The following is a 23,984-nucleotide window of genomic DNA, read 5'->3' as shown; positions in this document are numbered from 1 at the left end:
TAGAAGGCAAAGCGCTTAGCCAAGCCTGTCACTCAGCAAGGGAGGTCTGTCTCTTGCAGTGCGATGGTCGAGGAAGGTTTGGTGCAAGAGGTGACTCCTCAGTGGAGCTCCTGGGGGAGGCTCCTGGAGGCTGTCCCGTGGCTCCAGGGAGGGCAGGGAAACCCTCCACGTTCAGGATCGCCAAGCCAAGGCCAAGGCCACAAAGGGTACACGACATCCTGATGTGATTTCCTACGCTGGAGATAAACATCTGCAGTGAAGTGTTGCCTTGCCCTTGGCGTGGCAGTGTGGAACGTGCAGCTCTTTCCTGCTTTCTCTATAAAGATCTCAAAGGGACATGGCTTATTTTTGCTGAAAAAGTAAAGTCTGAAATAACCTAAAACCAGCGGGTTCCAAATGCTGATTCATGGATGGATTATGTCAGAGCTGATTTCCTGGCCTTGAGAACAAAAGCTCCCCAAGGGCAGTGATGTGTCCTGTCTTATCTCTGTGCCCTTGGCAGAGTGCCCGGCACATAGTAGGTGCTCAAGAAAATGTCTGACTAGTGACTGGAGACCCCTGAGAGGGCATGGGTGGGTTAAACTGGGGCAGTTTTAAAAGAGCCAGAGGGTTAAATGCACACAGTAAGAAAAGAAGAGAAGACAGGAGAATTTTAAAAGGAATAGGCACCTACTATACAATATGAAAGACACAGATGTAGTTTGATGTACAGGTCTGTTGGTGCTCCCAGCCAGGGAACAAAAAGCCTTTTCCTTTGGACTAGCTGTCCAGTTGTTCCAAACTATGAACCTATGGACTAAGCTTCTGTGACCCTTTGTTACTGTGAACACAAAAGCATGATCCTTTGCCTGCTAACTGTTGAAAATTCTTGAAATTCTTGAAAATTATCTTCTTGCTGATCTTTATCATCAAACTATTTTGAAGTCCACACCTGTTCTCCAAAGCCCAGCAAAGTAACTGCTTCCGCCCTCAAGACAATCAGTGTGGTCAGTAGGTCATGGGTCTCACTGTCCAGGAATCGGTCAAGCATTCCAAGTGCCTTTGCTCATGTTTATAACAAGGACAACTTCCGTCATTCACACTCACACCCGACCTCAGTACAAAACACGGAAACACGAGTTCTACTGGGTTCCCCACATATGCGTAAAGAAAAGCCTATGCAAGAGGGAGAGCATCAGTGCGAAGGATTCCTAGTGGGGCTCGGGGGTCCAGAACTGCTTCCTGGTTCCTTACTTTGGGGTCACACATGTCAAACAGGGCCTGGGGAAGGAAAAGCCGAGAAGCAACCACAGGCATCCCAGAGAGAGGGATGTACCTGGACTATCTCCTCTCTTCCTCTCTCTCTCATGCAGACACACATATCTGTGCACTAGTTTATCCATTATAATGAAAACACTCAAACACCGTGTTTCAAACACTTAAAAACTGTGTTCTTCAGCTGTAATATCTGACTCCCTTCTTACCATTTAAGGATTTCAAGACTGGAAATTTGCATGTATTCATACACTGTTGGGATAAATGTTCACTGTCCTTTGACTGTTTGGGGACCAGAAAATAGAAACTTTTTAGAAGAATGAAGGGGAAGGGGAAGAAACCTTCTAGTTCAACACAAATAGCCCTGGCAGGGCTCCAGCTGGCCTGTATCAAGCACCAGCAGTCGTAACTGTCCCAAGAGCTGCCACCTGTCAGAACTAAATGGTCCAGTTCACCCCCATCACCATCACCTTTGTTGCTCCATTTGGGGTTTACGTGTGTGTATGTGTAGGTAGGGGATGGTCCTGTATTAGAATCATAAACCACACGATCTTCCCCCTTCACATAACAGAGAACGAAACCGAGCCCCAAAGTAGTGGAATGAACAGAGGCTAGAGAGACGCGTCTAACCTGGAGGGATCAGATCCACCCTAGAGGCTCACTGTGAGGTGTCATGGAGGTAGAGCACTTTGTCAATTCTCCTGAGCCCTGATGGAGAACGTCAGGAGACAGTAATTTCCTTCATCATTATCATCCGTCTCCCTCCAACTCCACCTCCCCTTCCTCCACCCCAAACACTGCAGTGAGTGTAGGTTCCATGACAGCCTGGCTTTTCTCTGATGTTTGCAAGCACATGGTTGGCACTTATAAATTCGTCAAACAAATGAGTTTTATACGAAGAACGCTTAGAACAGCGTCTGTTGCGTGGCAGGCACTCGAACAGCAGTAGCCGCCACTGCAGTGGTGGTGGGTGGAGGACACCCACACGGACCCATAGGCCTTCCACACAGGCTCCCAGGCCAGAGTCCTCCTCCCACCAAACCGCAGCACTCCTCCCTCAACCCAGAATAAACCGCTCAGCACTTCTCCCTCTTACTCTCCCCCCGAGTCTCTGTATTAAACCCAAAAGAAAAGAGTAAGCTATTTTGCACGATGCCTTGTACACAAGTTGGTCTAACGCTCAAATACAAGGTCCCAGCGGCATGTTCCAAGCCTTTCAGCGTGATCAATGAACACTTAACAGGTATGCTTCTGCTCTAAGCAGCAATGGAAACAGAGCTTGAGTTCTGCCCACTCTAATCTCCACCATGCTCTGTGCATTCTTCACAGAGCAACGTATCCTTGAGCAGAAGTCAGAGACGGGATCGCTTGAAAAGACGGCTGGATTCTTTTTCCCCTGTCAATCATGTGTTAGACACATGTTTAAAAATTATGTCATATCTCATCACCTCACATTCAAATGAAAAATGGAACTTCTTCAAAAGCAGTGCTGAACCAAATTAGCAGGACTCAAGATTTATGACTGAAATTTCAAAATAAGTTACCCAGTCTGTGGGTAACAAAATAAGTGCCGCCCCCCGTGTCTGAGAGGCAAACTCATACAGTCAGAGGGAGGGGTACCCCGCCCAGGGGAGCAGAGGGTTCTCGACCAGTTTCCTGTTGACCACCACAGCAAAGATCCCCAAGAAAGGAAGTCTCTGATGATAGCAAAATGACAAGGCAAGGCCCTCCCGTGGGCTTCCATGAGTGTTTACTGCCTTTCTCTCTTCCTGTCTGGCCCCATCCACTAGGAAGGGAAACTGACTTGAAGATGCAGGCAAAACAGTTGCCCCTGGGACTTCCCTGGCGGTCCGGTGGTAAAGAATCCGCCTTCCAATGCAGGGGAGGCGGGTTAGATCCCTGGGCAGGGAGCTAAGATCCCACATGTCGCAGGGCAACTAAGCCCGCTCGCCACAACTACTGAGCTTGCGCGCCTCAACTAGAGAGACCGCGTGCCGCAAACTACAGAGCCCACATGCTCTGGAACCCGTGCACTACAGCTACAGAGCCCACACACTCTGGAGCCTGTGCGCCATAACTAGAGAGAGAAAAAAAACCTGCATGCCACCATTAGAGAGAAGCCCGCGTGCCGCAACGAAAGTTCCCTCATGCCTCAACGAAGATCCCGCATGCCACAACCAAGACCCCATGCAGCCAAAAATAAATAAATAAATAATAAATCTTAAAAAAAAAAAAAGAGTCTGCCCCTGCAGTATGTGCAGACAGGTGTGACACTGAGCCATGCCCTAGAGATTAACTCCAATCCACCATTTCATTCTAGCCCCTGAACCAAAGGGGCAATTGCCGGGATCAAATGGGGCCCGTTTAATTTTCATTAATTCACGCATATTTATTAGTCTCTATGAAACACCTAGGTCCCTCAGCTTTTATTGCTGCTTCCTAACTGGCCCACTCTTAGCCTAACAGCAAATTGTCCATCCATGCTCACAAATGAACATTTCTGGTTAACCCACGTGTGGGATGTGCGATGTTTATAAAGCAACCAGAGGAATCTGTTCTCAGACAACTTCATCTGCCGTAGGCGGTAGTAATTTTTGAGGTCTTTTAGCTCGTTTGTTGATTTTCTTTGCTGATTCTTTAAACTTAACAGTTTTCATCATCCAAAAGAATTCCTTTCTACTAAAAAAAGTCTATAATATGCCCATTCTCCACCCTATCTCCCCCAAAATGAGTCTAAAGCCACCTTGAGGAGTCAAATTTATGGCTTATTTATAAACTTGTGTGGAAATGGACATACTCGGCTGGCCCTCAGTCACCTCTGGCACGTCTGTCTACTTGCTGGTCCAGCTGAGAGGGGACTGGAGAGCGAGAGCAGCTTCTAAGCTTGCCAGGTGGAAACACACCTGCTAGTCATGCTGCTTCCTGCAGAAGAGCATGACATATTTAAGATTTTTTTTCTTTTTTTTTTTTTTTTGCGGTACGCGGGCCTCTCACCACCGCGGCCCCTCCCGCCATGGAGCACAGGCTCCAGACGCACAGGCCCAGCGGCCATGGCTCACGGGCCCAGCCGCTCCGCGGAATGTGGGATCTTCCCGGACCGGGACACGAACCCGCGTCCACCGCATCGGCAGGCAGACCCCCAACCACTGCGCCACAAGGGAAGCCCGAGCATGACATATTTAGATGTCCAATTCCAGCACAGGGTTCAGGAACAATTTTACTAGTAGTAAAAGAGGATGATGTTATATGTATATGTTAGAAAATCATGGCCGAGACCACACATGCCATAGAGAAACATGGGAATGAACCACACGTGATAAGCTCTGGATGAGTTTTTCCATTAGTGTTGTTCCTTTCTGTTCTCAGCCACTAGTGCTCAGTAGCAGACAGGTGACAGCACTTGCCAGAAGCTTAAGAAATTTTACAGGCAAAAATCGTGACGTTGAAGAAACAACCCCTTGGCTGTTTTGATTTTATATTTTTACAAATTGGGGAAAGATGGCCATTGTTTTGTCTTGGGGGAGAGAGTAGAGCTGACAGCCTCTGACTGGGCCTGCAGGTAGAGTCTTGGGGGTAGGGTGCCCTCGGGATCACTCCTCTACGTCCACAACATGCCCTCCATGAAATGTGCAGTCCAAGGAAGGAAGGTCACAAGAAGGTTGTCCCCTCTAACATGGCGCCCATGACAAGGGCCCATGGGTTACCTGAAATTTAGGACAGGAAAATGAAGAGTCCGCTAATTGTCCTAAAGCAACCCCCAGAGTTGGAGGATGGAGTATGAATCTTCCAAGGACAGATGAAAGGACTGGCCTCACTCTCTCCACAAATACCCACCTTGGCCTTAGGCCTCATTGACTGGCCCTGGGAAAGCCCGGCCTGGCTTCTGAGCCATTGACAGCCTTCATTAGGATTCTCAGGGAGTGCCATTGATCTGCTCCTGAGGCCATGAGGGTCTTCATGCTTGTGCTTCAGATGGCAACAGGCTGTGGCAGAAAGAAACCTGCCCCTGTCTGGGATCCACTTTCCAGACTCACAGCCCCCGACCACACACTAGGGACTGCCTCTGTGATACACCTACACACAGGCCTGGAGTCCCTTCCAGCCTGCAATCCACCGAGCTGGGGACTGAGGTCTGCCTGCGTGTTTGTGGGGAAAGTGCGGGAGCCCAGCTCACGGTCCTGGATGGCTTTCATTAACTTATATTCAAACTTTCAAAGCAACTAGTGAGCTGCTTTCTTTCATCTTTGGATTCAGCGCTGGATGTGGCTCTCTGAGCAATGCTAAGTCAGAGACACAAGTGGTTTGAATCAAAGAGGACTATTTAGGCCTCTCGTTCCTTTTTGACGGTTGTCCCTCGGCTGACTTGTTCATAAACGTGTGTGTGCACATGCAGACACACACACACACACACACACACATACACAAAACCATACACCAACATGTTAACAACAACTCTCTCTGGTGAGATTAGAGGTGATTTTTTACGGTCTCCTTTACATTGTTTTTTCCAAATTTTCTACAGAGTGTTACTGTTATAAAAAGAAAAAAAATAATGTTATCAAGTTTTTGTTCTTGTTAGAGTCTTTGTGGGAATGATAATATTAATAAAAATGTCCTACTGAGGAACAAAACCAAAATATTTTTAAAAGAACAAAACAAAACAAAACACCCCATTTTAGCTTCAGGCTTCACAGTATTATAGGAGCCACGGCCTGCTTTACAGTAAATCGAATCCAAAGCTCATTCGTCATCAAGTGTGTACAGCAGGCCTGCCTGCTGTGGGCCAGCCAGGTGCTGGGACACCAAGAAGAGACAGACACCCTGCCCTTGAGCAGGGCACACATTCATGGGAGATGGGCAGTGACAAGAGCACAGCGGAGAATAGGGACGCGTGAGGGCTTTGAGAGCGTACGCCCATCTGATCCAAGATAGGGAGGGTGTGCTGCAAGCCGGGTAGGAGGCGGAGGTGACGGGTGGACAGGGGCTAGATAGCGAAGCGTCAGGTCCTAATCCTGTGGGCACCGGGAAGCCACTGGCGGGTTTTAGATGGAAAACGATGTGGCCAAATTTGTGCTTCAGAAGAATCCTCCAATAGCAGAGGGGAGGGTGGGCATGCCAGGGAAGGGAGAACATTCAAGGAAGCAAGGGATGCCAGGTGAGATGGTGAGGGTGTGGGATGTCGGGAAGCGAGAACATTCAAGGAACATCTAGGGGTCAGAGCCAACCAAGCAGGTGTGAGGGGAAGAGAGGAAGGAGTCAGAGTGATCCCAACAGGATGGGAAAAGAGGATAAGGAACTGGTTCTGTGTGTTCAGTCGTGGAGGCTGAAGACAGCATAAAGATAAGCTGGGTTAGCTTTATGGGTTAGCCCAGCAGTGCTTTTCTTTCACTGTTCCCTCCCTAACCTAATCTTTGTACACTTAACTATCCTAAAATATACATTTCCTGCGGTGGGAAGTCCACACAAAGGGAATTCTGTTCATTCTTAATTCTGTTTTGAACACGTAAAAAGTGGAAGCCTTCTTTCATTAGGCGCTTCTACTTCGATGACGTAGTGGGCAGGGACCACTCACCCCTTTTTGTGTCGACAGCAGAGACGGCCTGAATCAGAAGAGGTGCATTGGACTCCGAGTACTCCACAAACACCAGCAGCAGCTTCAGGGCCGTCTTCACCACCAGGCGGAACTGCAGAGAAAAGATACAACCATCGTGTAGCTGCAGACATGGCGGGGATGCCTGAAAGCTTCGTCCTAACAGCAGCTGGCACCCAGCCCCTCTTCTCAGCAATTACACAGATTCCTTCACTGGACGCCTCAGAAGGCAGGCGTTAGTATAGTCTCCATTGCACAGGTTAGGAAACTTGAGGGCACAGAGGCCCCTGCCCAAGATTGCACAGCTAGAAATAGAACCAGAATTTGAACACAAGGCCTTTGGCCCCAGAGCTCACACCAATGGTCTCTCAACAGACGAGGTAACAGCTGCTGGGTTGGTTACTTCATTTTATCCAGACTAGATCATTCTGAAGTAGAACAATCGATTCTCATTTTTCTGGCGAGGAAGCAGGCACAGCAGGTTAAATGACTTGTCCAGGGTCACAATAGGTCACCTGAACCAAGTCCTGCACTTAAAACTGCAGAGAGGTCTGCCTGGGGCCTCACCCCACAGTCCTGGGCCCAGAGCACTGCACGCACGAGGAGCCCCACGGAGCCCAGGGCCCCTCCTTCACGCGGGCCGAGGGTCACCCACCCAGAGAAATTCCCCAACCTCCCAGCTGATGCTACCGCAGATCCCTAACTCAGCTCAGCAGCTGGGGGACTGTGGCAGCCTGGGGGCTCCAGCTCAGCTCCCTGCCCGCTCCTGCAGGTGCTGCAGCTGCTACCTCCACCTAGTCTCCTTTCCTGCACCCCACTTCCTTCCAAGAACCTCCTTCTCAGGGAACTCACACACCAAGTTCCTCCTGGAAATGGGTTCAAATCTTGCTTCTGAGAAACAGCAAACCTGCCTTGGGACTGCTCCTCCCACCCGCAGCAGGTGGTTGGGCAGTGCCCCGCCCCCCACCGGCAGAAAGCACTTTCTAGGGGACAGGGGCTGATCTGCATCGTGTCTGAAGGGCCTGGAACTACACCTGGCACAGAATGGGCTCAGCCATGTTTGCTCGCTGAATGAATGGATCAGGTAAGGACCAGCCAATCAGCCCACGTCCCCTCGCCCCACCCCCGTGGCCATGGAGAATCGGCTCCAGGCTCTCCACTCACTCTGCAGCGCAGAAAGGCCCAGAGCCCCCGTAGGCATCAGCTCACATCGAATTATTAGGGGCACGTGTACGCAGTAGGGGAGAACTGGAGCCCTGCACACGCCGCGGGAAACAGCGTGAAACCACCACCCACCCACAGTCATTTCTCCAAATACATGCACCTCCCTCTACCCCTTGCCCCTTCTCCTCTGTCCTACTTCCCTAGTAAACCAGCTGGCTTTTCCTACATTCCACATCTCTCTCCAGCCAGTGCCCTGGTTCCCAGCTCCAAGTTATAGGAAAACATTTCAAAAGAGTTGTCACCCTCCCTGGCGCCCCTTCCTCACTTCCCATGGACTCCTCAATCCAATGTGACAGGGCTTCTACCTCCACCGCGCAGATCACATTACTCTTGTCAAGGCTGCTGATGACCTCCGCGTTGGTCAGTGCTTACTCTTCTGTGCTCACTTTGGCTCAACCCTCAGCAGCACGTGACACGATCAACGGCTCCCTCCAGAAACAATTTCCTCTCGCCATGGCTGACCACAGTCTCCTACCTGGGTGGCTCCTCCTCCAGGAGGAGCTCAACCTCCAGGTGTGGGAAGGCCTCAGGGCTCACTACTCCCCCGGTCCCTTGCCGTGCGCTCTCTCTAGGTGAGCTGATCCAGGCTCTTGGTTTTAAGTCCCATCTATGACTCAGTGCTCTCCAGGCCTGGCCCCCGACATCGCCACTCAAATGCTTACAGGCCCTCAAATTCAATATGGCCCAAAGAGGACTCCTGATTGGCACGCATGCTCATTCCATCCCACAGACCACTGCCAGCATGTTCCTTCCACAGCCCCCACCTCAGGACAAGGCCCCGCCACCACTGAGTGCAAGTGGGAGTCACCCTGCCCTTCCCCACCCAATCCTACGATGACGCCATCGTCCAGGGCTGTCAGCGGCTGTCCTTGCCCTGACTCCCTCCACATCTCCATCTCCCTGTCCACCATGAGAGCCTCCTAAGTACTTCTGGGCTTGTCACCATGAAGTCCATTCTCCACGTTGCAGCCCGAGTGACCTGGGCACTCTCAACCCTCTATTCGCTCTGCGTCACATTCAGGGTGGAATCCACCCCTGTGGGCTTTACGTCTCTGCCAAGCTCTCTGACCTCATCTCCTGTCACTCTCCCTCTGCCCAGGGAGCTTCCATTAGCCACCTTTCTTTAGTCATGCGACCGTGCGCTTTTCACACACTGAAGCTTGTGCATGACTCAGTCTTCTCATTGGCTATTCCTTAACCAGTCACCACAGGACTGGCCTTTCCTTATCCTCCAGGTCTGAGAAATTTCCCCTCATGGGAAGTGGCTTCCTGACTACTTCATCTAAAGGAGCCCCCTGGTCACTCACATCACCCTGTTCTATTTTCTTCACATCCTTTGTCATGAACTGAAATCGCTACATACAAGTTTGTTCACCTGATGTTCCTCTGTTGCCCCCAACTAGAGCAGAAGCTACCTGGTGGCGGAGATATTACTTTATTTGACACACAGGAAACAGCGTCTGCCCCGAGGAACTACTGGGTCAGTATTACACACGAAGGGCAGGCCGGCGCGCCCTTTTCACCGAGGTTTGCTCTGCACACCCAACCACTAATGTATGTGTACCCAGCCTTGTATCCCCGACTCCACGCCCCGACAACTTCACGGAGGACAACCAGCGTATTGGGCTTCTGTCCTCACGGCGACATCCTTATCGCAGTGGCACCTGAGTTCCTGTGAGGGCTTTGAGCTCTTTAGAAGTTTTCAACTTCATAACCTGAGTCCCACATTCTCTGCTCTCCCTGACTGAGAACAGACTAAATTCCAGAGTATTTTTCTCAGCAGCTACAAGGTTGGGGGCAGGAGGGGAAGGCATGGCATGATGAACTGTGCTATCTTTGTACGTTGAGAGCTGAAAAAAATTTCTTCAAGTAAATAAAACAACCCAGCAAGCCCAGGCTTGGCGCCCTCCTCAGTGGGTACACTATTATTATGTGGTTTAAGCCTCCTCAGTGCCTTCGTGGGAAAGAACCTGGCTGCTGCCCAGCCCACTCCCCCATCAGCTGGTCTCAGCAGGACCCCCTTCTGGGCATCTCTGTGGTCACGGGGCCTTGGCCGGCATGGTCCCAGGGACCCACTCTCCCATATGAGGCTCTCTAAGTAAGAAACCACTGACTGTTTTCTCAGGGAGCCTTCTTTCTCTATTAGTCTCAACATGTCTATTCATGTCATCTTCTTTGCAATAAAGGCTCTGTTTAGAGATCTTTTGGCACTGTTATTTTATTTTTTTTAAATCCCTAAACTCTTCTGATTCATGATTTTAGGTTTCTACAAATTTGGCTTCTACTGAGTCTAAGTGGACATTTATTTATGTTTGGAAGACTTACTATGTGAAAGTAATCACAAACATATTAGACAGTTAAACTACTTTAGAAAAAGAGCATCAGCACGTTAATTTTATGGAAATGAATGGTACTAATTGCAAGCATGTCCCAGCTAACCATCAAAATACATCCAGCAGGACTCCTCCTGATAAATACCTCACTAACATTACTGCACAGACTTGAAAGTAATAAAAGTACCTGACTTCAAAAGATTTCTACATCAAACCCTTATTTTTCCAGAAATCACTTAATTTGATGCCCTCCAGAACCTGGAAAGCTATCAAAACCCTCCAAAACCTTGGAATAGCCACAGTGGAGGCCACACAGCCATTCCTCCAAGTCCAAACACGCTGCTCATCTCAAAGCTCTTAAAAATCCACACCTGGTGCCACAGCACTTATCCTAAGACACATGCTAACAGGAGCGGCCACTGAGCTTCCCGACCTGCTGAGAAGAGGCAAACCAGAGGCCAGTGATGGGTAAGGAGAGGCAGGCCCACTGTGGCGGCAGGAGCAAGGACCGCAAATGAGGGGGCGGGAACAAGCGGCTCGGATGCCAGCACACACTCCACCGCGTGGCTCAGACACTGAAGACTTCTCAAAGGGCAGTGACACTCCAAGGACATTTCATCTCTGCCTGGTGCTCCTTCATGTTCTAATGAGGGGTTTCATTGCAATGACTCACAGGCTCAAACACCGGCCTATCCATCTAGCACTGAGGGAAAATCAGTAAGAATAGATTCTCATTCCGGTGGAGCATCAATCGCTTGGGAAGACAAAGCAACTGGTCACAAAACAGTTAAACACGGCAACATGGAGTCAGCCTCAGAAGCAGTGGCTCTAAGACCAACCAGATGCTGGGGTGGTAGATTCCCCACATCCAGAGGTTCTGAGTGGCCCTTGCTAAGGCTATTGCAGAAGGAATTCAGAACCCGGATGGGGGTGAACTGGCTGAGCCCATTTAAAGTTCCTCTGAATCCCAAGAGGCTCTGCTTCTTCTTTCAATGTCTTGAGTGCCTTCCAGATGCCCAGCACCAGCGAGGTTCCCTGAGGGAGTCAGGAAGCTGTAGCCCTGCCTTTAAGGAGATGGTCATCCTGCTGTGGAGAGAGGACTCAGAACACCTCCATACCACACAACTGAGAGCATTACCGTGTTAAGGGCCCTCCGAGCCAGGCTGCTGAGAACAGACAGCGCTTCCCAGAGCAGGGCCCTTGCAGTGGGGAGAAGAGACAGCTGGACAGGCTCAGGGCTGATCCAGCCGCCTTTCGGGGCCTCCATGGTGCAGAAGAGCCGTGTGACAACCTGTGGGTTCCTGCTAACACAAATAAGCCCTCTTTTTTAGGGTTGGAGGAAACACACTGGGGGTCGAGATTCAGCCTTTGGGCTACACATTACCTACTTTTTATATACAGTCGACCCTTGAATAACCCTTTGAATTGCGCAGGTCCACTTATATGCAGATTTTTTTCAAAAGTAAGTACTACAGTATTACATGATCCATGGCTGGTTGAATCCACAGGTGCAGAACAATGGATACAGAGGAACCACAAATACGGAGAGCTGACTAATTCATACATGGATTTTTGACTCCTAGGAGGGTCTGTGTCCCTAACCTCTGTGTAATTTAAAGGTCAACTATAATTACATTCTAGGAAAAACTAGTACTGTAGTCTATTTTAGCGCTGTCCATTATAATAAATTATGCTTTATATTGCTTTAAAACATGCAACTAAATCACAGTATATGACAGGAATCTGAGACAACCCCTTTGCACAAGGACAGGCACATGCAGGCAGCACTGAACTGTGCTTCTCACAAGTATGAGCCTTACTCTTGGCTGCAGCTGTCATTCTCGCTCTCTGCTCCTACACAGCGTAAAATAGGGGCCATGAGGCTTCAGAGGAACAAGGATGCCTGATGACCCAGGGATGCAGCACTTGTCAGGTCAAGCCTCAGTCAGGGACCGAGCTTCCATGAACAACTGCACGAACAACTCGGGACTCCCGCGTCACCTCCGTGTCGGGAGGCAGGGACTGAGAGTAGGAGGATGGTGTCCACACGGTGCTTGGCTGGATTTTGTTTTTGTTTTTTTTTAATTTTCCGAGTCAACCCACAGGGAGGGCGTGGAGTCAGCCTGTACAGAACCCGGGTGTCTAGGTTTTGGATAAAATGTAACCACTAGATGTATGGAAAAGAAATAAAAGGCAGCTTCTCAATAATTCTGCACTTAAAAGCAAGCCAGAACTCCCTTCATGTTTTATTGTACTTAGAGAAAACCAACAACTACACTTAGCAGGTCAAATATGCTGTTTATTAGGTAGAAATAAATATTCCCCGAAATCTCCAAATTCCTACTCCTCTTCTAAAATTCAGCAACCATAAAAAGAAAACAATTTCCAAACCTCAGGATTTAAATTACAAAGGGGGTTAGAAAGACATGCTTCATTCTATTTTCATTTTCCACTAAAAAAGGATAAATATGTTATAGAAGGGGATGCTGGTTATTAAAACTGAATTAGAAATTGTAAGGTTAACTGGATCCACAAAGCTTTGCCACTTTGTTTACAAGCTTACCAGAACTAAGAATATACTAAATATTTTAACAACAACAAAAAATTCAAGTGACTTAAGATACGTATCTTTAAGAACTTCTCTTAAACATATACTTAAGCTCAGAATTCCTAAGCGAAAAGCTCAGAATGTGCCCGGAACCTTTTGTAACTGGTTATCAAACAGATACCTTGGACTCCAAATCTTTCCCCTTCTGTGATGTTGTCTGCAAAATGAGGTGGATCTTATCAGAAATAAAGTATGGGCCCAAATATATTCCCTGAGTCCAGAATTCTGAGCTGTGGCTTTCAGGTTTCTTGAGGGAGGGGTGAACACACTAAGGTTGGCACCTCTGCCAGGACAGGAAGTCACCTGCCTCAAACCCTGATGGCCGACCTGTTTATGACCCAGTGCAATGTGCAGAAAGGGAACCAACTTGGTGATTAACGGAGTAGCCAAGTGTGAGGCTGGTAACCCCTTAAGTTTTTACTAGTCAGTGGTAGGAAATCTTACAGAATGTAAAATACAGAAGACTGTTCAAAAATAATTCAAATAAATGTCAAAATAGTAAATAATGCTACAAATGAACATGTTCTATTGAGATAAAATTCTGGGGTTTAGCTGGAGGTTTCTTAAAGAATAATGACTAAAAGTGGACAAGACCAGAAAGCATTCACTGTGCTAACTTTCCCTTAGGAGACTCAGTGTAACTATGAAGAGTTAGTTGGTAACAGGTAACATAAATCCACTGTTGTTAACTAAGCACTACCGGAAACCCTGCACTGAAATACTGCCTGAAGGAACACCTTGATAGTATCTGATGAAGGGGGGAATCAACCAGGGTGGGGACTTTTCCCATGAGTGATATCTCCACCTTCAGATGCAAAATCTCCTGGTCTAGGAGGCTATGTGACTTGTCACGCAGCTAATTTCTGGAGGAAGTCAAAGAAAAACCAGGCCTATCTGATTCTTTCTACCATACTATAGGGAACCCCATCTTTCCCTCTGGTGCAAAAACATAAGCATTGGGGAAATGTGACATATATCCTTCTCCAAGGAATAATCAATGTTAAAGAACTTTCTTATATAAATAGCTAGCTCTGGAAACATGACAGTGGACAACAAGCAAACCTCAGGAATGGCGAATGTGCTACTGGCAAGAATTCGGCCGTCAGCTCACATCTCCTTGGATGGGTGGAGAAGGTGGGCAGGTGAGTGCTGGCAGGTGGAGAGAGGCTGCGGGGATGTGGGTGAGCGGTGCTGGCAAAGGCAGACCTGAGCTTGTAGGGCTATTCCCAGGGCGGCTCCAGGAAGCCTATGCTTCTCCCAGTCCTCCTGTCCACCCAACTCTCTAAGAACATCTCTTCCTAAGGAACGGCACATCGGCTACCGTGGGGTTTTTACATCACCCCAGATGTCTTCCATATTAGAACCACCCATTCTTACTCTCTCCAGCAGCTAGAACACAGCTGCTAGTCCTTGGCCACATGTCCTAAAAGGGCAGAAGAGTCAAAATCCCACCCCTGCTCCTGTGTCTCCCATTTACGTTCACAGGGGAACTTGTCTGTGTAAAATAGTAAGCTGCCGTTCTGGTTTATCGATAAGCCTCTGGAGAGCTGTGGTTCCTTCCACATATCGGCTCCCTGAAGTAGATCATCTCAGAGTGGATTGAAGAAGCTGCTGTTCCAGCTTTGTGGCTGGAGACTCATCCTGGACCACGGGGTCCCCTCAACCTGCTGGCTCGTTTAAGGTCTGGCTTGAACCTCTGGCCTCTCCCTCTTCCCAAACAATGACTAGTAAAACTTCCTTTTTTTTCCCTTCCACTGAGATTATCTGCATATGGGGGCATCCAAGAGATCAAATCAGTGAGAATTAGTTTTCTGGGTGTATGGAGCCAAATAACCAGCAAAAGAGCAATAGTTATAAAGGGGAGGCTGGCTCTTTGCACCCATAATATCTCTGATACACATATTACTTGAACCTGCCATTACAACTTGTGGAATTTAAAAAATCTTACCTAATGAAATATTGATAAACATGGAAAAAAACTGAAATACAACCTCATCCACTAAACGTGTTTTCATGAAGACACAAAGAAGCTCTATAGTGCATAATTAGAAACAATTTGATTTTACAAAATGAGAAAAATCAAATAAATTATAGTACACTTGTATGATTAAATATTACATAGACATGTTTTGAAATGCCATAAAAATACAGGAAAATGCTTATAATATATTTAGAGTTAACTACGTAAGAACATTTCAAAGAAAAAGAGTAGAAAGAAATGTACAAAGTTAACAATCTTTATATCTATATAGTAGCATTTCAGGTGATTTTTACTTTTTTTTTTTGTATTTCTAAAGTCTTATACAAAGAGAATATATTACTCTTATTATCATAAAAAAATCAGTAAAAGTTTTTAAAGGTTATTTTTTAATATCAAGATTTCATATTACACCAATAAACTTTAGCTATTTTTTCTTCAATCTGTTATCATTAACTGCATCATGAAATTAGTTTTAATCCAATTTTCTATTAATAAAATACATATTAATTCAAGTAATTTGGAAAGATTAAATATAAAAATCTGATAGAATTCATTGCCTGAGTAGCTCTCATGGTATTTTATTTATCGTGTTTTTAAATATACAAAATTGAACCTCTGGCTCCTACTCAGAAAGCTACAAAGAGTGTTGCTCCAAACCTAACAAGAAAAAAGGCCAAATAATCATTAAAATCAACTTTTCTTGAATCCACTAGAGAGATGGGATTTCAGGGCAACCAAATAGCATGAAAGCTAAAAAGGAACAGTTTTCCTTCCACCAAGAAAAGGTGGGACACAGCAATGGCCCATATAAGTAGAGCAGAGTAGGAAGACGGAGCCACCATACTGAGAAGCAAGTCAAACTCAGATCATAGTTGCAGCAAATGGCCAAGGATAGACTATCATGAGAGTATGGTACCCCTGGGAGCTACAGACACAGAGGGATTCAGCATCCACTCACAGCCGCTGTCCAATGACCTCCACGGCACCACGAGGAAGATCAGGCAGGGACGGAGACCTAAGAAAGTCTCCCCGTGGTGCAGGCTGGGGGATGCACAAGCAGATAACGAGAACGACAGCAGCCACCCCACAGGAGGAGGGGAGCAGCTACCACACCACCTGGACAGGCAGGAAACTACACCCGAGCCTTCTCCTCTATGAGACAAAAGCCGTAAGCCGCAGGGAAGGACAGCAAATCTTGTTGCCCCTGACGCACAGGGGGCGTAGGAGAAGGGAGAAGAATAAGACTCTGTGCTGCTGCGGCAGGAGCAGGAAACCATCCTCAGCACAGAAATTTAGAGGTCCCCTACTACCGAAGGAGGTACAGGATCACTGAGGTAGTCCCCCCCCGCACCCCGCCACCAAGACCCAGGCACACTGACCCTTCTGAAGACCAACGTCGAAAACAAAGATGATGGAGAAAGCCCGGTCCAGGAAGTGTCACTGGTGCTTATCGCTAGCAGAGGGACAGGAGCATGGAGAGAGACCCCCTCTGAGGTTCAGACGCATAAAAAAGGTCTAAAGCTGACAGTGAAAAAGGGAACTTTGAGAAAAACCCTTTGGCAAACCAGTCCTCACCTCAAGCACAAGATAATACCTTAAGGAACTTGAAAACTGGTGGTGCAGGAACATACCAGAGCAACAGCAAAACCCAAACCCTGCTCCCCTCGAGAGCAGACTGACAACCTCTCAAATAGCCTAGCGTTAGAGACTTGCCCATTTATAGGCATAAATACTACCTACCGCAGTCTATACTGTCCTATACATGATACCAAGCTTTCAACCAAAAATTACAAGACGTACAAAAAAGCAGGAAAGCTCCAACTCCCCACCCCTGCTATCAAGAAATGAAGCCATCAACCGAACCAGACTTAGACTTGACTCAATACTGGAACTATAAAATTCACAATGATTAAGATGTTAAAAGCTAGTGGAAAAGGTACACAACTTGCATAAGCAGATGATATATTTCAGCAGAGAGAAACTAGAAGAAAGACTCAAATGGAAATGCTGGAAATAAGCATTAAAGGAGATGAAGAATGTGTTCAGAAGTTCATCAGGAAGACTCAACACAGAGGAGGAGCACAGAATCAGTTTCCTTCATGATAAGTCAGTAGAAACTGCCCAAATGAAACATAGAAGACAAAAGAGTGAATAGAAGTTTTACCCATGCAAGACATATTTTGGACGAATGTGTCATGAGCACTTAGAAAAGAGAGGGAAACAGCCGGGACCAGCAGTTTCCAGGTGAACAGGTCCTGGCAAGCTGAGTGCATCTCTTTTTTTTTTTTTAAACAGGAGGTGGTAGACAAGTGAAAAAGAGTTTTTAACTCACAACACTGAGCACTTAGGTGCAGGTACAATGCTCAGTGTTTTACATATTCTTCATTATTATTATCCTCATTTTATAGATTATTATCTCCATTTTATAGAAAAAAATAATAATCTACCCAAAGGATCACACAGGTTGTCTGACCCTAAAGCTCTTACCCTTACCACCAGTTTACCTTGTAAACTCAATGAAGAAATGAGGCTGGATGATCATAGAGTTAGATGCCTTCCCACTAATTGCACTAAAATGGCCCCAGTGCCCTAACTGATCAGTGCTGACCTGCAGGCTGCACTGCCTTACACATTCCTTGCCTCTGTCGACATTTTGGTCAATGACACAGAAACTCTGCTTATTCAATTTACGTTAAATAAAAGTAAGATTAAGAGTTAATGTGATGAATGGGCAAAGTTCAAAAGTATATTGAGGCTGAAACTCTGGCCTGAAATCAATGGGAAAAAATGCAAAGTTCTGCACTTAGGTGTAAAACGATCACAGAGATGCAGAATGGAAGAAACTGGCAAACATGGATGAGTGGGGAAAAAAAAAACAAACCTGGGAGGTATAGTGAACTACCAGTTTGATTTGGGCCAGCACCCAGGGCTGCTGCTGAAATCAGAGGTAAGATTTGTGGAAGAGTGACATCGTATCCCAGGAGCCTACCATATTACTATTCTTTGTACTGGGTAGACAGAAAAATTAGTAACCCATATGATGAGGATTTGCAAACTACATCCCCAAGGACTATCTGTGGAAACCACCGAGTTCAGTTTGGACAGGGTGGCATGATAACTGCCTTTAAAAACTCAAAGAGCATCATGGGGAAGTGAGTGTGTGTTGTTCAAGAAAGCAGTGCACAGCGTTTGGTTAATTACAGAGACGCCAAGGTGGGTCCCAATAAGGAAGGCTTTCCCTCAATTCCAGTGTCTATTAATGGCTATTGGGGGGAAATGGCACTCTCTCTGCCGGAGTATCAGGAATGTGGCTGGTGAATGTCAGGAACACCTTGAACAAGACTTTGCCATCTCTTCAAGGCTAGGATCCTATTTTATATTATGTAACTCAAAAAGCACTTCAGTGAATCTTCAGATAATTCTGCTGAGTGAAAAAAAAGCCAGCTCCAAAAGGTTACATGCTGTGCACACTACCATTTATATAACACTCTTGAAATCACAAAAGTGTAGAAATGAAGAACAGATGAATGGTTGCCAGGGATGTAGGTGGGGGTGGGAATAGGAGGGAAGTGATATTAGGGCTCCTGCTGGTAATGGATATATTCTGTCTTTTGACTGTACCAAAATATCAATCTCCTGATTTGAGATATTGTAGTACAGTATTACACGATGTTACGTTTGGAGAAAACTGGGTGAAGATTACACAGGATCTCTATGTATTATTTCTAACAATTATATGTGAATCTACAATTATCAATTATCTCAAAATAAAAAGTTTAACCAAAAAAAAAAATTAAAAAGCGCTTCAGATCTCACCCACATGTAGGTCATCTCAGTGGATCACACTGGCAGTGACATGCCAATGACCATGACCAAAGGGCTCACGGAAGGTCCTCTCCTCCACAACGAGGCAGCACTTCCCGGAGCACCTGGCACCCTGGACACACCTGCTTAGCTCTCCTGGGAGACACTGCCTTCATCTCACAACCAGTATGCCAAAGCTTTCCTGCTAATGAACCCCAATATCCAACTTTTCTACTCCTGCCAGAGGCAATGATGTATTTCTAGCTGCCCAGATTCAAAACTATGACCCTAGCTTTGATTCTTGATTTTGTTTTTCTACATGCAGGAACCCAATCCTAGGAAGCTATTCCTCAAAATGTCTCCAAATTTTCATCGTTCCGTTTCTGCTGTAATTCTTAGCCAGGCCTCACCACCTCAGAGATTTGATACTGTGCTAGCCCCCCAGCTTCCCATCCCTGTCAATTTCTCCCCAACCCACCCACCTCCAACCTACACACTGCACCGTTACTTCTCATCATTCTACCATCCTAACGAAACTTTGAGCAGTGTTCCCAGTGTGTGTGGGGGGGGGGGTGGGGGAGTAGGGAGAAGAGGGAGCATGGCTCTCTGAGGTGTGTAAGAGAGAGAGAGAGAGAGAGAGAGTGTGTGTGTGTGTGTGTGTGTGTGTGAAAGGGGGCTGTGGCCAGAGCTCCCCTAGACTCAGGTTTAGCAACTAGGCTACATGGGAGTCGGGACACAGGGCCATCCCCACACAGTACAGAGAAAGTCTGGAGATCTGTGACCAGCAACCTCGGGCACAGCTGGAAGAATGAGCTTCAGTGGGGCAGACAGAAAAATGCAGAAATAGCAACACAGAATGGGCGGATTTCATGATGACATCAGGAGGTCATGAAACCCACAAGGAGGTGGACAACCCCTGCGGCCTCCCCCATGGCCAGAAGGGGATCCATACGGATACAGAGAGGCAGACTCTGTGTGAGGATGACGAAAGGCTATGCTGTACAAGCTGAATCACCTTACCCCAACTCATGAGACTTCCAGATACACTAAAAGAAAAAGTCCATACTGTGTGGAAAGCCATGGGTTGAGCATCTGCTTCTTACCTCTGACTGGGAAGTTTAAAGATGGATTTTTGTAAATAGAATGAAACATGTTACTGAAAACACTTTTTCTTTCTTTTAAAAAGTAATTATTTAGCTGCAAATGTAACATTTTCTCCTCTGTCTGTAAGACTCAAATATCTGCAAATATTGCATAATGGCCCTCTGGCAGACTCACATCTTGTTGCCTTTCATGGAAGGAAAATGAAGAATTATGAAAATAGAATGACAAGGTTTCTCTAACCCAGGATTCCATTATCAACTCTGTGCCTGTTTAAGGTGAAAACAACAGGACCTCATGGTTTCTGTTCTTTAGGTTCCGAGAAATCTTCATCAAAAGAAAACCCTAGGACCCCTGGCTTTCCTGATTTCTTAATTTAATTTGAACCAGGAAAACCACTGTGGCTGTACTGACCAATCTGAAGGTTGAAGGAGGGGCCTGAGGCTTCCTTCTCAAAACCTAAGGGTTTCATGCTGGTGCATCCAATCGTCTTTGCAGATTCCTCACTGTCCAGTCATGGGGGCGAGGGGGAGTGTTGAGACCACCATACTGGTTTTGTAAAGACAAGTGATCTCATTAGAACTGCACTGAAGATAAACGCGGTGGCTGCTACCACTGCTGACTTTCAGCCACTAGCCTGGAACCGAGCACCCCTTGCAGGGTCAGGCGTGGACACGGGCTGCGAGCATCACCCACGGTCCCCTTTCTAACAACGCCATAAGCTCCAAGGCTTAGGCTGACCTTTGACTCTATTTTCTTTTCCTCAGGGTGACTGGCCTGGTATTGAACACAAGAGCTGGAGACTATTGTGGACCTTCCTTCTGGAAAATGAACGATGGAGAAAGAAACCAGCACTGATCTGATGCTGATGCCCCAGGTGGCTGGGGAGGAGGCTGGGGAGACAGAGGCCCTGAGGAGAGATGCCCAAGGTCCCAAACACTGTGTGTGCTACACAGGGAAAGAGGTGGGGGAAGCATAATTCCTACAAACTCATTCTTAAGGACTTTTAATTTTGTGATTTCTCCATGGTATTTAGAAGTCAGTAAGGGTGTCCCTGTGCATTCCTTTTCCTTGCACAATGATTCCAAAGAAAAACTGACAGGATGCTGTTGCAACACTGAAGGCTCTGAGCCTTCCTCCCATCTACTGAGCGGACAGAGGCACTTCTGTTAGGCCCACTTCCTTTTTCTCATCTCCTCTTTTTCTTCCTAGCCCATGGTCTCTCCTCTCACCCTTTCCCCTCTCTCTCTTCTCTTCTTCCTGCCTTTGCCATCCTCTCTCCCCTCCCACTCCCACCACCGGGACCTTGCCCTCCCTCTACTCCCTTCCTGGTGATGAGCTAAAAGGTTGTCACTTTTCCTATCACAAGCACAGCTGCTAGGTTTTATTCCCTTTTGGAAATAGGGCTGCTTGTTGGCGTTTTATGATGACCATAATAAAGTCAGTTTTTATTGCAAACTCTCCCATCTCCCTAGCTTTTGGGGTCCTCGAGGCCATGCAGAGAGCACAGGGGAGGAAGCAGCTTCCAAATGAACATGAAGGTTAGGGAAGGCTCCCAGCAGAAGGACAGAAAAATCAGAAAATGCTGAAACAGGATATGAGATACACATCATCCCTCAGCCTGGCTAAATCAGCCTATTAGGCCTAGAATTCCACTCAGCTTGCAAGGTCACCTACAGTAGTTTGTAAATAGAGCCATATCCATTTTCCATAGAAAACAGAGCCAAATTTTTAAAAAGAAGAACAGATTTTCAGTCTCCTAAGAGAAACCATGGCTGTTTCTATTATAAAATGGGACTGGGGGGATTCTATCATCAATAATACTGGGAAAAGGAAACTTGAGAGGAAGATGTAACCAAGGACCTGGGACCCAGTGGGTATTGCACACCGAAGCCATCCAGAGGGGAAAGGCCCTCCCACCCACACAAGGGCACCATCACCAAGTCTGGAAGGAAGATACAGCCTCAACTAGATCTATTCTTGTCATAAAGTCAAATCAAGGCTGAGTGCTCCTGACATACAGCAGGGTCCTCAGGAAGCAGGTACTTTGAGAAGCGAGGCCAAGGAATGTGACTCATTGCTTAAGAGCATGGCACTGGTGCCTGCCAGCGTTGGCAGGCTCGCCCAACTGGGGGTGGCAGTGAACATAGGGATGGGAAGCCTGGGATGACCACAGGTTCTGCAGGGACCCCTGGGAAGCTATGTTGATTCTGTGACCGAAGTCAGGCTGAAATTCCCCACCCAGGCCCTCGATGCCCTCCCTGCCTGACCCCGTTGCCTCCTCTAGTCACCGTGGGCTCTGCTATGGTGCCTCACCCCACAAGCTGACCATACTTCAGCCTGGCTTCAGTAGCATCTGCTCAGGACAGGATCCCTTCTTACTTCCTCCAAATCCACGCCACCCCGCCCCCAGCCAGGTACCTCCCAGTCCCACCTGAATCCAGAGAAGACCACACCAGAGCCTCACTCAACTTCCAGCACCCCTTAGGTACCAGAGTGGATCTTCCTCCTTAAGGCAGCACCCCCAGAGTGTGGGCACTCACAGCCGAGGCACGGCCAGCCAGACGTAGGCCAAGATCCGTGGGGGAAATTAGATAGATTCTCATAACCAAGCACTATTTCCTCAACTACAAAATGGGGATGGCATTATTTACCTTAGAGCGGTCTTATGTGGATTAAAGGTGATAATGCTTGAAAAGCACCTACTATGGTGCCTGGTGCCTAGGTAAATTGTTAATAAATGTTGGTCACTTTTATAATTGATGGCAGAGTTGAAAGGTAATCTCAAATTCATTCATCTATATATAGGAATATGCATATACATATGTATAACATATAAGTATGTACTTAAGTAACTGAAAGTATTAAACATGAAATACAGTGTGTAATATTAATACTCTATCCATGGCATAATGTTTTAATTAAACATTAAAAACCAGAGGTGCCAAAAGCATTTGATTAAGCCTTAAAAGGAAAAAATAAAAATACATTAAAAATTCGTAAGCTCTTTGCAATTTGAGTGAGTTTTTTTTTTTAATCTATAAAACAGTAGTCCTTATTTGTACTGTGACAGGGCAGGAACAAAGCTGAACAGGACTTCTTTCTGCAAAACCATCTCAGAGAGGGTAACAGGGTAAAAAGACAGGTGTATAATATGCAAACTGAATAAAATGTTCAATCATAACCTCCTCTTACCTTTGACCCAATGAGCGTGTACAGCCACTGAATGGTTTCATTGTGGTTTATTACTCCATTCATCCCATCCACATACAACATAATCTGGCCCAAAGCTACAGAAGAGAAGAGAAAAAGAAGCAAGGAGACGTTATGGTTTATATGTAAATATAAGCTCCAATGATCATAATGTCAAGTGAGATTTTCACACTTTAAGTACGCTGTATGTTAAGAACCAAATCTGCAGAGAATCCCTGAGCTCTGAAATTAGCGCAATCTCATTGCAGAAAGTGTTGATCACTCCAGAAGAAATAAGGGTTATCCTGGTGTCTGGAAGATGCAATTAAGGCACCAAAGCCAGTGATTGTTGTTTCTCTGTGCCTTGATGTATAAATGCATGTTTTTACGTTTCTATATCTGTATGTAGTCTCAGACGAGGCAGAGATATCCATGAGATGGCGTCTGGGTCATGGCCTCCCGCTGGGGCCAAGAGGGTGCATGAAGTTTCTAAAAACAACTTGTCTGGTGCCCCAGCCTATGGTCAGGCAGGTCCCTGACACTATGGAACCATTTTGCGCCAATACAATTTGAACCCTTAAGATAAGGAATAAATATGTATTTAAATATTATTTGTAATCCTTTTAAAGACTTTCAGGTTTTAAAATGTCAGAAATCATGAAAACAGAGGGTAGGGGTGGGAAGGGGGAACGGGGAGGTTAGTGTTTAATGGGGACAGAGTTTCAGCTTAGGAAGGTGAAAAATTCTGGAGATGGTGAGAGTTGAAAAACAATGTGAATGTACTTAGTGCCACTGAGTACATTTAAATATGGTTAAAATAGTATGTTTTATATTATGTGACTTTTACTGCAATAAAAAAATTTAAAAAAAGAAATCATAAAAAAATTGTTGATACCA

General features: G+C 46.6%; 1 protein-coding gene across 1 annotated transcript in view; it reads right to left on the bottom strand.

The window, feature by feature from the left end:
- The window catches only part of FHOD3 (formin homology 2 domain containing 3), a 493,214-nt gene that overhangs the window by 189,751 nt on the left and 279,479 nt on the right, over positions 1-23,984 (bottom strand). The window contains exons 6-7 of the mRNA XM_060029530.1: positions 23,091-23,185; positions 6,827-6,938 (exon numbers count right to left, since the gene is read on the bottom strand). Of these exons, the coding sequence (XP_059885513.1) occupies positions 6,827-6,938; positions 23,091-23,185 (207 nt within the window). The remainder of the gene's footprint in view (positions 1-6,826; positions 6,939-23,090; positions 23,186-23,984) is intronic.

Source organism: Delphinus delphis, chromosome 13 (assembly GCF_949987515.2).
Source record: "Delphinus delphis chromosome 13, mDelDel1.2, whole genome shotgun sequence".
Lineage (NCBI taxonomy): Eukaryota > Metazoa > Chordata > Mammalia > Artiodactyla > Delphinidae > Delphinus > Delphinus delphis.
This window is presented reverse-complemented; position numbering and strand designations above follow the sequence as displayed.